The sequence below is a fragment of the Budorcas taxicolor genome, chromosome 9 (assembly GCF_023091745.1).
Source record: "Budorcas taxicolor isolate Tak-1 chromosome 9, Takin1.1, whole genome shotgun sequence".
Classification (NCBI taxonomy): Eukaryota; Metazoa; Chordata; class Mammalia; order Artiodactyla; family Bovidae; genus Budorcas; species Budorcas taxicolor.
In genome coordinates, this window is record NC_068918.1 from 31,003,215 (window position 1) to 31,018,231 (window position 15,017).

Consider the following 15,017-nt stretch of genomic DNA (forward strand, 5'->3'; position numbering starts at 1 on the left):
AATTAAAAAGGAAAAAAGAATTGTACCTCTAAACTAAAAATAATATGTCCATGACTCTTTTCAGTGGAAATTAAAGAAGACATAGTAAACTAGATAGGAATAAACAAAGGAAACGGTCCTTATTTGCAGCCTTTTACTTAAATTTTTTAAAATTTGAGGTACTTAGGGAAAAGATGTGAGTTTAAGACCAAAATGAAAACTGCTGCTGCTGCTCCTGCTAAGTCACTTCAGTCATGTCTGACTCTGTGCGACCCCATAGACGGCAGCCCACCAGGCTCCCCCGTCCCTGGGACTCTCCAGGCAAGAACACTGGAGTGGGTTGCCATTTCCTTCTCCGGTGCATGAAAGTGAAAAGTCAAAGTGAAGTCACTCAGTAAGTGTCTGACTCTTCGTGACCCCATGGACTGCAGCCTACCAGGCTCCTCCGTCCATGGGATTTGCCAGGCAAGAGTACTGGAGTGGGTTGCTATTGCCTTCTCCAAAATGAAAACTACTAGGTTAATAAATTTTAAAAGGCCATTTATTTTCAGTTATGCTGTTATTTTGGAACAGCACATGAAGTATTCCATTACAGGACACACATGAATTAATCAATATGGTGTTTTTGGATATTTATAAATGTACCCATGTGTTTACAAGGCATTTAACTACTTTTCACTGCAAACTTCATCCATGCAGGAATCTTGCCCTAGAATCTCCACACCATCCCAGCTGTGACTAGTTCCACTTCGTGTACCAAGCAAGGACTAACTGACAGATCTATGATGTTCCTACCAGTAAGAGATTTTCTGCCATTTGGCTCTCAAAAGTACTGACTTCCATTACAGATTTGAGAGAGGTGGAAATAGTTATGGGGTATCCTAGACAGTTTCTTCTACATTAGTACCTATACTTTACATCCCACATATTGATACTTTGATTCAGTTTACAGAGATTCCCAATCTCAGCACAAAAATTAGATTGAATGTGTTCCAGGTTAGTTCCAGCACAGTTGGAAAAGCTTCCTAAATTTATTTATTCATTTATTTTTGGCTTCATCAGGTCCTTGTTGTGGCACATGGACTTAGTTGCCCCGCAGCACGTGGGACCTTAGTTCTCTGACCAGGAATGGAACCCACATCCCCTGCATCTGAAGGCAGATTCTTAGCCACTGGATCATCACGGAAGTCCAAGCTTCCTAAATTAATGGCAAATAATTAAAGAACATGTGAAGCAACCATAATCCTCAACTTCTTTATTGAGTCCAAGACCTGAGGTGTGGGCCCCTAGTTTGGTTATCATTCATTCCAGTGTTGAAAGAAGTAAATGGGACAAACAACTACCTACTTGTCTTTCTACTCCCTGTGTAGAGGAGAGAGTCAGAACTCAGAGTAAGAATTCTGGCTTTGCCATTTACTATGGGATCGGTCAGAGAAGGTAATGGCAACCCACTCCAGTACTCTTGCCTGGAAAATCCCATGGATGGAGGAGCCTGGTAGGCTGCAGTCCATGGGGTCGCTAAGAGTCAGACACGACTGAATGACTTCACTTTCACTTTTTACTTTCATGCACTGGAGAAGGAAATGGCAACCCACTCCAGTGTTCTTGCCTGGACAGTCCCAGGGACGGGGGAGCCTGGTGGGCTGCCGTCTATGGGGTCGCACAGAGTCGGACATGACTGAAGCGACTTAGCAGAAGCAGCAGCAGCAGCATGGGATCGGTCAATCTTTCTGAGAATCAGTTTTATCATGTAAATCAAAGACAGTAACACCTCCTGCAAAAATCTGCAAGAACCACAAGAGATGTTATATGTGAAAGCAATTTACACTGGGTCTGACACCAAACAGTTGTTAAAAAAAAAAAAATTTTGTTTTTACGTTCTCATGTTAACATCCCAAAGGTTTCCATAAACTACCTTTCACATATATGTATATATGTGGTATGTGTGCTAAGTCACTCAGTTGTGTCCAATTCTTTGAGATCCCATGGACTGTAGCCCCCCCAGGCTCCTCTGTTCATTGGGATTCTCCATGGGAGAATTACCATGCCCTCCTCCAGGGGATCTTCCCAACCCAGGTCTCCCATATTACAGGCAGATTCTTTACTGTCTGAGCTACCAGGGAAGCCTATATATAGTACTTATTTGTCATCCTTCTCCATAAAGTCAACTTTTTATTAAAATTCTAGAGCAAGAGATGTCAAATTATCTCCAAAAGGCCAGATAATAAATGTTTTAGACTTTTTATATACTTAAAAAAAAAGTTTTAAAAATGTAAAAACCACCTTAGCTTGTGAGCCTCAGAGAAGCAGGGATTCAGCCCACAGGAAGTATATTCCCCAGCTCCTGTGCACAATTCCAAGACTGCAGTATAAGAAGTGTGCTACTGGGAGATGGGCAGTCAGGAGGAAAACAACCAAATTTCTAACATGACCACTGTTTCCACAACCATTTGGAGCTCTAGCAGTATGAAATTTATTACAGCCAATGAAATATCTCCTGTTTCTGGAAGTAAAAGATCAAGGAGGGTAAAAGCCATAATTTCAAGTGTAAGAAAAAATGTCCTATCAACATTAAATTGAAAAAAAAAAATACAAAATGCTACAGATTCTACAACATAATACTTCTACACAGTGACCACTCAACTAAAAGCACCACGGTATTACAAAATAAAACCAGCCCTGGATAAGTCATGTATAGAAGAGATAGAATTCTGGGCTAGACTCTATATACATTTTTACTTTCACGATCTATTCAACAAATGACTGTGAAAAATTCAAGACTGTGATAAAAGCAACTTAATTAAAAAACAACATTTATTTTGAGAATACTTTTCTTAATATATTGCAATTTTCACTGCAGTTAGATGCCACATTAGGATAAGATGCTCAATTTCAGTTTTTTAAGTAATCATTGAGATTCTATTAAAAAAAACTTTTTCTATTAAATTCACTAACTAAAAGAACAAACTATGGGACTTCCCTGGCAGTTCAGGGGTTAAGACTCCGAACTCCCAAAACAGAGGGGGCGCAGTGGGTTCAGCCCCTGGTCAGGGAAACTAAGATTCCACATGCCACGCAGCAAACAACCAAATGAGACGAGCAATGGTATTCCTGCCAAGAGAACATAGTCATGTTCTCATGGTTCGCAAAAAGTCAGGTCGTGCTCCCTGTTTTAAAAATATTCGAAAAAAGAAAAGTAAACTTTTTAAAAATCAAATTTGCATTATAAAAACATCCATAACGAACTTCCTTTGGACAATCCATTAATTATCCACCTAAAGTATAATTAACTCTTTAAAATTCTATCAATACACATGCAGGCAATGAACACATACTATCCATAGTGAAGCATAAGATCTATAGTAATATTTTTGGAAATAAAAAAGTCTTATTCCCCCTTTATACTGCATCAAAATTTTGTAACACAGGATGATTTCTAATTCAAAGTCATAAGTTAGGACTACTATTAAATTAAATGAATTAGGGTGAATAATCACTTGTATGCCCTCTTAAATCAGAGATTCTTATACTTACCAATGATGTCTGATCCTCAAATGGCCTTGTAATGTTTTTCCTAATGTTTAAAAAAAAGTGACTATAATTTTAATAAGCAATTCACTCATAACAATAAGGTAATAATATTAAATAAAGATAATTATATATTCAAATGATCAAAAAAAGAAGCTGGAAGATATTTATTCATTCAAATATTTATTTAGTGCCAAGCACTGTTCTAGGAGCTAGGGATACCATAATACCATGTCAAACAAGATCCCTACTTTCACGGAAGTTACATTCTAGAGGAAAAGTAAACAATTTCAAAAAGTTCTAAGTGTTGTGACAAAAATAAAGCAGGGCACCGTGTTAGTATGAAGAATGGAAAACGATTATTTGAGCTGAGACCCAATAAATGAGGAGTTAGCCATGGAAGAGTTTTGAGATTAAGAGTACTCTAGGAAGAGGGAACCAAGTAAGGAAAGGTTCCGAGATGGAAACAAGTGTAGACTATTCAAGAAACAGAAAGCAACAAACATCACTGGAACTTAATGAGCAAAGAGTTAATGGTGGGATATGAGGTCAAAGATGAAGACATGGTCCAGAAAGTGTGGGGCCTTGCTGGTTCAGGTAAGGAATGAAGGTTATTAAAAGACAAGCACAGGGGGATTTTAGACAAGAGTGATAATGACTGGATTCGAATGTTCTTTTTAAAGGGCTGATCTGCCTACTATGTGAGGAGGGAATGTAGCACAGCAAGAGTGAAGAGGTCAGTAAGCAGCTATCACAGTAATCCAGAAGAGAAAGAAAGTGGGGGGCTGGGCCAGCAGTGGCAGCAGTGGACATGGACAGTGGATAGAGAAGTGTAGAATGCTATCTTCCTAGGCAAAAGGTTTGTTCAAATATGCATGAAGAAATTCTGCTAAGATACACAAAAAACTAATGATGCTGGTTGTTCTAAGGAGAGTGTGTGCATATTTATATTTTCACTGTATATTTTTGAATTTTTAGTCACATAAATATACAGTTCATAATTTTTACCAACTTAAAGAGAAAAAAATTCATATATACAACATGATCTCAATTTTGTTTAAAGAAAAAAAAAGATGTATAGACACAAAACTACATGAGGAGAAAATATACACAGTGTTTATCTATGAGTGATTATTTACTCTTATCCCAATTATTTAAGATAATATATATTACTTTTACAATCAATAAAAAATTATTTAGAAAAATTATGCAAAAGGAAAAATTACTGCAGCATTTATGATTAACAGCCAAAAGCAATTCACAAGTAAATAGAAGACAGAAATTACAAAGAAGAAAAGGAGAAAGGCTCAAATGAAGTCTCTGGTATTGGAGTAGAGCTGAAATTAGTAGTACGAACCCATGAATTTTTAGGAAATATCAATATCAACTCAGGGCTTTTAAAATATATAGATAAATATAAACAAATACAGACGTGCATACATGCATAGGTTAATGTACCTATGTACATTTTCAAGCTCTTGTCTGCTAGAGGACTGATGACACTCCAGTAGCAACTGACCATATTTAATGCCCAGATCTCTGTTTCTAAGTTATCTTTCTCCAATATATGGAACCAGGACTGATTCCAGGGCTCTGGCAATGAAAACTGCAAGATGAGCCTAGAGCATCTTGTGATGCCAGAAAGGAAGTGCTCAAACACAGGGGCACTTTGAAAGGGCACACAAGCCAACCTGACAGAGATTCCAATGGCCAAAGAGAGAACAATTTAGCAACAAAATAAATCATGACAGCACTGAACCCCAAAGAACGTAATAAATATATAGTCCACACCAACATAAATAAGTAATTTAAACAAATGGAGAAGAAGGGACTGATTTTCATTACAGAATCCCAATTAATAAATGTAGAGGGAATGCAGGGAAATAGAAAACCACTACACCACCACAGTAATCACTATTGTAGACAGGATTCACTGATGGATGCTAAAATGAATAAGCAAAAGTTTGAGGAGAACTAGGATTACTTGAAAACTTGTAAGTATCTCCTCTAAACATCTGTTAATTACAAAGGGGAAAATATCAATAGCAACTTTATAGTGGGGAAATCTAGCAGACACCACTTTAATCAAATTTAACACCACCAGTAAGAAGATATCAAGTGTTCCTTGGTAAGATATACTGAAAAGGCACATCACTTTTATGATATTACTGCCAAAAATGTACAATCTCAATCTATTCATAATATAAGACAAGTCCAAACTGAAGGATATTTTACAAAATAACGGACAAGTGATCATCAAAAGTGTCAAGGTCATCAAAGATGCGAAAGGTTGAGGAATTGTCATAAATTGGAGGAGACTAAGAAGACATGACAATTAAACACAATGTGGGATCCTAGAAGAGGAAAAGAATATTAATGAAAAGACTGGCATGAACCAAATCAAGCCTGTGATTAAAAAGTAAGTGTGTATAAATTACTCTCCCCATGTTCATTTCTTACTTGTGATAACTGTGCTTACAGAAGTTATAACATTAAGAGATGTGGGAGAAGGGTATAAGGGAACTCTACTTTTTTTGCAACTTTTCTGTAAGTCCATTACTATTTCAAAGTAATACATACATGCTATGATTACAACTCTGTAAGAATGTTCAGTACAAATGAATACACAAATGGGAAAGAAGTTTTGAAATACGCATAGCTATGTATGTAAGGCAATGTAATATTTTTTAAATAAAATATTTTTCTAAGTCTCCCATAAAGTGATTGGTTGTTACTTTTATAATGAAACAATATAATTAAATAAGTAAAAGAAATCATACTTACTTTTTATACAGAATGCCATACGGTTTCTTCAGTGCATACTGTAAAACATAATTTATAGCTTTCAAAACAAAACATATTCTGAAAAGCAGAGATAAAAGTGAAGCACTGTAACAGTCATTATGCAAGGTTATCCTAGCTCCTGAATCCTATTCTGATATCTTCTGCATGGCTCCCCTTTGATCACATATAACTTCCAACACAAGCTTAATATTTTTAGACAGGACTTTCCTAATTAAAAATTTCTATGCCCTTTCAATATTCTATCCAATTTAAATGATTCCCTTCACTTCCTTAAATTCTAGCTTCATTTAGCCCGCTTTCCTTTAACCACCCCCAATTATTTGCAATTCCCCAAATGTATCATGCTCCTTCACACTCCCTTTGTGCACAAGCTTTTGCCTCAGCCTTGGAAGCCCTTCTCTTCCTCTTCCTTTTCCTCTTCTCATTTCAACTCCTTCAAAGGGAAGCTTAATTGTCACCTCTAGGAAGCCCACCCTGTGTGGCAACCCTCATGGGATTTTAACTCAGCCTCCCATCCTACTCCATGACAGAGGAGGAGACAGTTGGATGGCATCACCGACTCGATGGACAGTGAGTTAAGAGTAAGCTGCAGGAGTTGGTGATGGACAAGGAAGCCTGGTGTGCTGCAGTCCATGGGATCTCAAAGAGTCGCTCAAAGACTGAGCAACTGAACTGACTATCTGACCGACTCCCGTCCTACTCCGTGCATACCTCCAGCACAGCACATCACTCACAATGCTGTAACTTTTACTCTCTCATTAAGCTCACTGAAGGGAGAGATTATGTCTTATATAAATATTAATCCCCAGCATCCAGCACAGTAGTTGGTATTGTTGAAAAAAATAAAGGGATATAATATGCAGTTAGCTCATTTTACAAATTAGATATGTTCTTGAAATGTGACGAAATCAAATTCCAGTCATTGAAATCAGGTGAAATTTACTAAGGGAGCTGGAAGGAAAACCAGCAGTCAGTTCCTTGGCAAGGCAAACAATCTCCAACTTTAGCCTTTTTCTAAGGTTAGCATTTCTTAAGGCAAGGCAAAGTTTTCTATATATTTCTCAGCAGCCCAGTTAGTATACTAAAAACTTTCTAAAATGATTTCAACACCATTTAAAAAGTGTGTATATATATAAATATACGTACCACATCTCTAAGCACTTGTGTTACTGTTGAATTTGCATTTCCCCCTTTAATCAACATAGCATTTTTGATATTTTCACTGAGTTTTGGTTCTCTCTTCTCAAGGAATCTCTTGGCTCTTTTTGTTTTGGGTTTTCTGTTGCAAAAAATCACAATTTATAACAACTTAAGACATTTTCCTCATATTACAAAACCAAGACTTATATACAAATTCTTAAATATCAAAGAGATATTACATAACATTTATTAGTTAGGATTCCACAAAATCTCATTTTTGGGGAAATATTAATAAAATATATTCAGTTATTACTAGTAAATGCAGTAATTACATTTGGTATTTAAAAAGACTTCCATTTTTATATTCCCAGCATTCTATTACTGTTTTCTAAATCTTTTGTTAAAAAAACAAGGACTCAAGTGAATACTGTTGCTATTTTTACCCTATTATTTTTTCTTTAATCTTAAAGCAATCAAACCAGTACTCTGCACCTGAACACAATGAACTGCACATCAACTGCCAGTCAACTTGTGGGCATAGGGAGGCTAATTACTTCTTATCTTTCCTCCAGGTATAAGACCACAATGCCTGCCAGGAAGTATCCAATGTCCCACTCCAATATCATTGCTGATAAAGTCAAATACTATTGCCACCAACTGAGAATAATAACAACTGACACTTCATTACAGTTAGTCTATTAAGGCCTAATCTTTTACAGATGAGTCAGCAGACATAATCTGTCCAAAGCCACACAGCTTGGCATGTAGGCCAATCTTCAAAATGAGCTACACTTAAAAACTCACCTAGACCAATCATCCTGTAAAATATGAAAGGAAAACAGGGGCTTCCCTGGTGGCTCAGAGGTAAAGAATCTGCCTGCAATGCAGGAGACCCAGGTTCGATCCCTGATCCGGGCAGATCCCACATGCTGCAGAAAACTAAGCCTGGGCACCACAACTGTTGAGCCCAGGAACTGCAGCTACTGAAGTTCCTGTGCCCTAGAGCCTGTACTCCGCAACAAGAGAAACCAATACAATGAGGTACCGGAGCACCACAATGAGAGAGCAGCCCTCACAGCAACAAACACCTAGCACAGCCAAATATATATACATACACATACACACTTATACTATATATGGGAAACAAATTCATTATTCTGATTGTATTCTGTCACATCGAGTAGAAGGCTTTTATACACTGCCTTGTTCACCTCCACTTACACTACAGTGAGATTCCTGATTTCCCATCTGCCACCTACAGAAATAATTTTTCTCTTAACTATGATCCTCCCTTCTTCCTGTTCCATGTACACTTCGGGATGGAAAAGAAAAACAGAATACACACACACATACTGTACCATACAGACTTTAAAAAACTCTCCTCCTGATAAAATATCAAGCACATATAAAGCTTCTAATCATTTACTGGTTGATAAAGATACACATTATTTTTTAAGTCAAACCAAGACAGATTTAGTGCACCCATAACCCAATAAAAGTGCTGTATGTTGCATATTCCGCTGTATGTTGCGGACTTCTGATTAACCAGCAACTTCATGGCAAATAGATGGGGAAAAACAGTAGAAACAGTGGCTGACTTTATTTTGGGGGGCTCCAAAATCACTGCAGATAGTGACTGCAACCATGAAATTAAAAGAAGCTTACTCCTTGGAAGCAAAGTTATGACCAACCTAGACAGCATATTAAAAAGCAAAGAGCCCAGTCACTGAGCCGCCGCCGAGGACTCAGCAGCCTCCCCCTTGAGCCCCCTCGCTTCCCGACGCTCCGTCCCCCCTGCCGCCTTCTCCCGCCGCCGCCTTCCGCAGGCCATTTCCACCGAGGAAAAGGAATCCTATCGTATGTCCGCTATCCAGAACCTCCACTCTTTCGACCCCTTTGCTGATGCAAGTAAGGGTGATGATCTGCTTCCTGCTGGCACTGAGGATTATATCCATATAAGAATTCAACAGAGAAACGGCAGGAAGACCCTTACCACTGTCCAAGGGATCGCTGATGATTACGATAAAAAGAAACTAGTGAAGGCGTTTAAGAAGAAATTTGCCTGCAATGGTACTGTAATTGAGCATCCAGAATATGGAGAAGTGATTCAGCTACAGGGTGACCAGCGCAAGAACATATGCCAGTTCCTGGTAGAGATTGGACTGGCTAAGGACGACCAGCTGAAGGTTCATGGGTTTTAAGTGCTTTTGGCTCACTGAAGCTTAAGTGAGGATTTCCTTGCAATGAGTAGAATTTCCCTTCTGTCCCTTGTCACAAGTTTAAAAACCTCACAGCTTGTATAATGTAACCACTTAGGGTCTGCTTTTAACCTGGACTAGTGTAACTCCTTCATGCAATAAACGGAAAAGAGCCATGCTGTCTAGTCTTGAAGTCCCTCATTTAAACAGAGGTCAAGCAGTAGGCGCCTGGCAGTGTCCGCCTGAAACAAAGCAATAGCAGTGATGTTTCAGCCAAGTCCAGAGCCCCAGGATCACAGATGGCTATGTCTGGCCGGAAGCTCCTCGGCAGTCCCTCTGCAAAGTTCCCTGCCCTGAGAACATGTCACCACCTGGACAGTCCTCGATGAAACGGAGAGTGGAGGATGGGTGAGGCAGCTGTACTGCTGGAGGGTGCCTTCGGTGGTCAGGGAAGGATCCTGTGACGTCTCCAACGTGACTGGGTGGGCAGGGCTTAGAGCATCCACCCTCCAGTGAGGTGACAGGACATCTGGCTTGCCACCAAGGTCTTCATGACCAGACATGTCCTAGCTAATCGACATCCAAACTAGAATGTGAGGCCAACCTTCTATCAGGTAAACTTTTGACAAGGGAACAAATTTCAAACCAATGTTATCAGTCACGTAGCTGTAGAGCTTGCAACTTAACTAGCAACAGCTGCCCATTGCCTTGTGAAGTAAACTGGTTTTTTGTTTTTTTTCCCCCTCTTCAGTTTTAATGTTATGTAATGTATTTAAACCCTTATTTAAATAAAACTTGTTTTCAGAAAAAAAAAAAAAAAGCAAAGACATTACTTTGCCAACAAAGGTCCATCTAGTCAAGGCTATGGTTTTTCCAGTAGTCATGTATGGATGTGAGAGTTTGACCATAAAGAAAGCTGAGCACCAAACAACTGATTGCTTTTGAACTGTGGTGTTGGAGAAGACTCTTGAGTCCCTTGGACTGCAAGGAGATCCAACCAGTCCATCCTAAAGGAGATCAGTCCTGAGTGTTCACTGGAAGGACTGATGCTAAAGCTGAAACTCCAATACTTTGGCCACCTAATGGGAAGAACTGACTCATTTGAAAAGACCCTGATGTTGGGAAAGATTGAAGGCAGGAGGAGAAGAGGACCACAGAGGATGAGATGGTTGGATGGGATCACCGACTCAATGATCATGAGTTTGGGTAAACTCCGGGAATTGGTGATGGACAGGGAGGCCTGGCGTGCTGCGGTTCAGGGGGTCTTAAAGAGTCGGACACGCCTGAGTGACTGAACTGAATGAACCAGCAACTAATGCAAACACCTTGTACGTTTTCTTAGCTGTCTGTCCCCCAATGAGTCAATAAACTAGTCTTACTCATCTTCGCAGCCCCAGACCTGCAGAGTGTACAGCAAATGCAAAAACCCCTGAATTAATGACCAAACGAATAATTTGTCCTTTTGATTATACGTTAACCCAGGTAAACAGCAAAAAAAACCCATAGCAAATCACGTAACTATTTAGGAGATCGAGAAACACTTTCTGGACGAATTTAAAGCAGCGATTAACCAAGGACAACTCAAGAAACATGTACGAGTTTGGGAAAAAGAGGAAATGAGCATCTCTCTGCGCTGCAACAAAGCCTTTATCTACATTCTCGCAAATAATCCTCACATTCTATGAAGAATGACTATTATAAATGCTACTTTACACAGCAAACTGAAATTTAGGGAGGCTATATGACCCAACCACAAAGCTCTAAGCGGCCTGTCACCTCAATCTGTCAGATTCGAGGGCTGTGCTCAGAGCCCCTCACTCTAACGCCTTTCTCACACATCTGCGGAAACGAAGGCATTCCCAATTGTCTAGGATAAAAGCTGCCAAAGCCTTGGTGCCACCTCCACCTCCGGGCTCCCACACGCGGACTTCCCCGCTCTCCATCTCCCCTCAAGGAGCTCCAGCTCCCTCCTGGAGCTGCTCCAATCCACCCGGACTGGCAACGGGTGTGAGGAAGGAGCATGGAGGGCAGAAGCGCTAACACCCCATCCCGCTACAGGAGCCCCCTTGCGCCAACGTTACCGGGGAAAGATCCCAGTGCACTTACACAACTCTATCCAAAGCGTCCATCGCTACCTCAGGGGGAACCGGGTGAACGCACGTGTACCGCCAGCTTACGCGATAGGGCTGTGTGTTGGCGGAGGCGGAACCAAGCTTCCGGAAACGGAAGTTGCCTCTGACGCCACTTCCTGGGGCCGAAGCGGACTCCTGGAGATGCTATTGGCTGTGGAGGAGGGACTATGTTCTCTTGGTTACAGGTTTTTGCGTGGGTTCTTTTCAGAAAGTTAACGCTCGCTTCTAGGAGCTTGAGGTACACACCTGTATATGATACTGGTCAGGGTTCTTGGCCTTCCCTCAATCAATAGAAATTGGAGAGGCCAGCGAAGAAATTAAGGCATCTTTGCAGATACACTAAAAGGGGGCTACTGCGCCTGCAGGAGAGACTAAAACCAAGTAACAGGTTCCCTTGCTTGCTGGGAAGGGGGCGGGGCAGGTGAGCTGGTTCCTTATATGGCGTGAGGACACGGTGGGTACAGGGGTGGTCTGGAGGGGTGGCTCACTTCTTAGGTGGTGTTGAGTGCACTAGCATAGTTTTGCTCCCAGCTCTAGATAAGTGGCAGCTGGGTTTTATGTGTGTATGTGTTTTTTAAAATCTTGTCCATAAGTTGCTCCAACTGCCCATGCACATAGTTATTTTTAATCTCTTATGGTTTCTTATGGACAGGTGTTATTCATCTGGGAATCCCCCAGGATGCTAGAAAGGTTGATAGAATGGTAGGTACTCACATAGTCACTAAAATGATCAATGTGCAATATGCACCGTTGACAAAACAGTGAGATCAGTGAGGTAGAGTTTATAACTGCCATGGTGCCTGGCACATAAAAGGTAAGGAGAAAATAATACTAAGATCGTTACTTTCCCCTGTGTTTCAATTGTATATTTCAGGTACTATGTTAGTCCAGTAAAGTGTACAATTTCTGTGGTTTTTAGTGTATCTGCAAAGATGTACATCCACCACCACTAATTCCAAAACATTTTTATCACCCTTCTCATAACCATCCTGATAACCTCTAATCTATGTCTCCATAGATCTGCCTATGGAGAATATACCGTATCAATGGATTCATACAATACGTGGCCTTTTTTGTCTGGCTTATTTCACTTACTGTGTTCCCATGTGCTCATGTTTACAGTTCACATGTATTGTAGCATGTATCAGTACTTCATTCTCAGTACATTCATTTATTTAGAACTGAGTAATGGTCCATTCTGTGGATATACCGTGTTTGCTTATCCATTCAAAAATTTATGTTTCCACTTTTATAATCTTAAAGATTATACCTTATGATGCTTTGAACATCCATGTTCAAGTTTTTGTGTAGACTTTTGTTTTTAATTCTCTAGAATTGCATATGGCCAATTTGGAGGAACTGTAAAACTTCTGCCTGCACTGTTTTAGATTTCTATTAACAATGTAAGAGGGCCTGGAATTGGTTTTTCTATTGCTGCTGTAACAAATTACCACAAATTTATTATCATAACACAAATTTATTATGTTAGACTTCTAGAGATGGTTGCTCCTTGGAAGAAAAACTGTGACAAACCTAGACAGCATATTAAAAAGCAGAGAAATTGCTTTGCCAACAAAGGTCCATCTAGCAATGGTTTTTCCAGTAGTCATGTATGAATGTGAGAGGTGGACTATAAAGAAAGCTGAGCACCCAAAAATGATGCTTTTGAACTGTGGTGTTGGAGAAGACTCTTGAGAGTCCCTTGAACAGCAAGGAGATCCAACCAGCCCATCCTAAAAGAAATCAGTCCTGAATATTCATTGGAAGGACTGATGCTGAAGCTGACACACTCAATGCTTTGGCCACCTGATCCAAAGAACTGACTCACTGGAAAAGACCCTGATGCTGGGAAAGATTGAAGGTGGGAAGAGGAGGAGATGACTGAGGATGGGATGGTTGGATAGCATCACCAACTTGATACACACGAGTTTGAGCAAGTTCCAGGAGTCGGTGATGGACAGGGAAGCTTGGCATGCTGCAGTCCATGGAGTGGCAAAGAGTCAGACACTACTGAGCGACTGAACTGAGACCTCTAGAAACCAGAAGCCTAATTTTACAGGTCTAAAATTGTCAGTGGGGCTCCATTCCCCCTAAAAACTGGAGGGAGAATCTTTACCTTTCCAGGTTATATAAGCTGTTTGCATTTCTTGGTATTCCTGTTATCTTGAAAAGGCATCACCTGAACTTCTGTTTCTACTGGCGTAACTTCTTTTTCTGTTACTTGTTTGACTCCCTCTTATAAAACTCTTGCAATTACATGTGGCCCACTTGGATAATCCACCATCTCAAAATCCTTAACCTAATCATATACCAAATTCCCTTTGGCCAAGTACGGTAACATATTCACAGATCGCTACGTTTAGAGCGTGGACATGTTTTGGGGAGAGCATTATTCTATTAACCACAGGTTCCAACTTCTCCACTTATCTCCAAAATTTGCTATTGTTCATCTTTTTTCATCAAGCCATCCTACCTAGTGGGTATAAAGTGGTAGGTCATTGTGGTTTTCATTTGTATTACCCTGATGACAAGTGATATTGAGCATCTTTTCATAGGTTGATTAACCATATCTTCTTCCAGAAAAATGCTCAGATCCTTTGTCTTTTTATTGAGTTGCAATAGTTTCTCATATACTCTAGATACAAGTCCCTTATCTGATGGATAATTTGCAAATATTTTCTCCAATTGAACAGATGTCTTTTTTTCTAGTGTCCTTCGAATCAAAAAAGTTCAATTTTGATGAAGTCCAATGTGTCATTTTTTTCTTTTGTTGCTTCCACTTTTCATGTTTTATCTAAAAGACCATTTCTTAATCCAACATAATAAAAGATTTATACCTATATTTTCTCCAAAGAGTTTTATAACTTTAGCCCTTACATTTATTTAAGCCATTAATCCATTTTTTAAAAAAAATTATATATTAAAAAATGCATGTATTTATTAGGCTGCACCAGGTCTTAGCTGCCACACTTGGGATCTTTGGTTGCGGCATGTGGGATCCATGGCATGTGGGATCTAGTTCCCCGATCTGGGATCAAACCGGGGCCCCCTGCATTGGGAGCAGGGAGTCTCAACCACTGGACCACTAGGGAAGTCCCTGTTGGCCCATTTTGAGTAAGTCTTTGTATATATGAGATTGGGGAGGGGTCCCACTTCATTCTTTTGCACGTGGATGTCCAGTTGTCCCAGCACCGTTTATTGAAAAGACTCTCTCTGCTTCATTGTATTGCCTTTG

The 15,017-nt window shown here is 39.9% G+C and overlaps 2 protein-coding genes across 2 annotated transcripts in view; one reads left to right on the plus strand and one right to left on the minus strand.

Moving 5' to 3' along the window:
* RPF2 (ribosome production factor 2 homolog) overlaps window positions 1-11,824 on the minus strand; it is a 33,122-nt gene extending 21,298 nt beyond the window's left edge. The window contains exons 1-4 of the mRNA XM_052645578.1: window positions 11,757-11,824; window positions 7,459-7,591; window positions 6,292-6,329; window positions 3,514-3,553 (exon numbers count right to left, since the gene is read on the minus strand). Coding sequence (XP_052501538.1) covers window positions 3,514-3,553; window positions 6,292-6,329; window positions 7,459-7,591; window positions 11,757-11,779 — 234 coding nt within the window. The 5' untranslated portion in view covers window positions 11,780-11,824. The remainder of the gene's footprint in view (window positions 1-3,513; window positions 3,554-6,291; window positions 6,330-7,458; window positions 7,592-11,756) is intronic.
* LOC128053112 (eukaryotic translation initiation factor 1) lies at window positions 9,199-9,823 on the plus strand. The gene has a single exon (XM_052645579.1). The coding sequence runs from the start codon at window positions 9,312-9,314 to the stop codon at window positions 9,651-9,653; it is 342 nt and encodes a 113-aa protein (XP_052501539.1). The 5' UTR covers window positions 9,199-9,311; the 3' UTR covers window positions 9,654-9,823.
* Window positions 11,825-15,017: the final 3,193 nt, after the last annotated feature.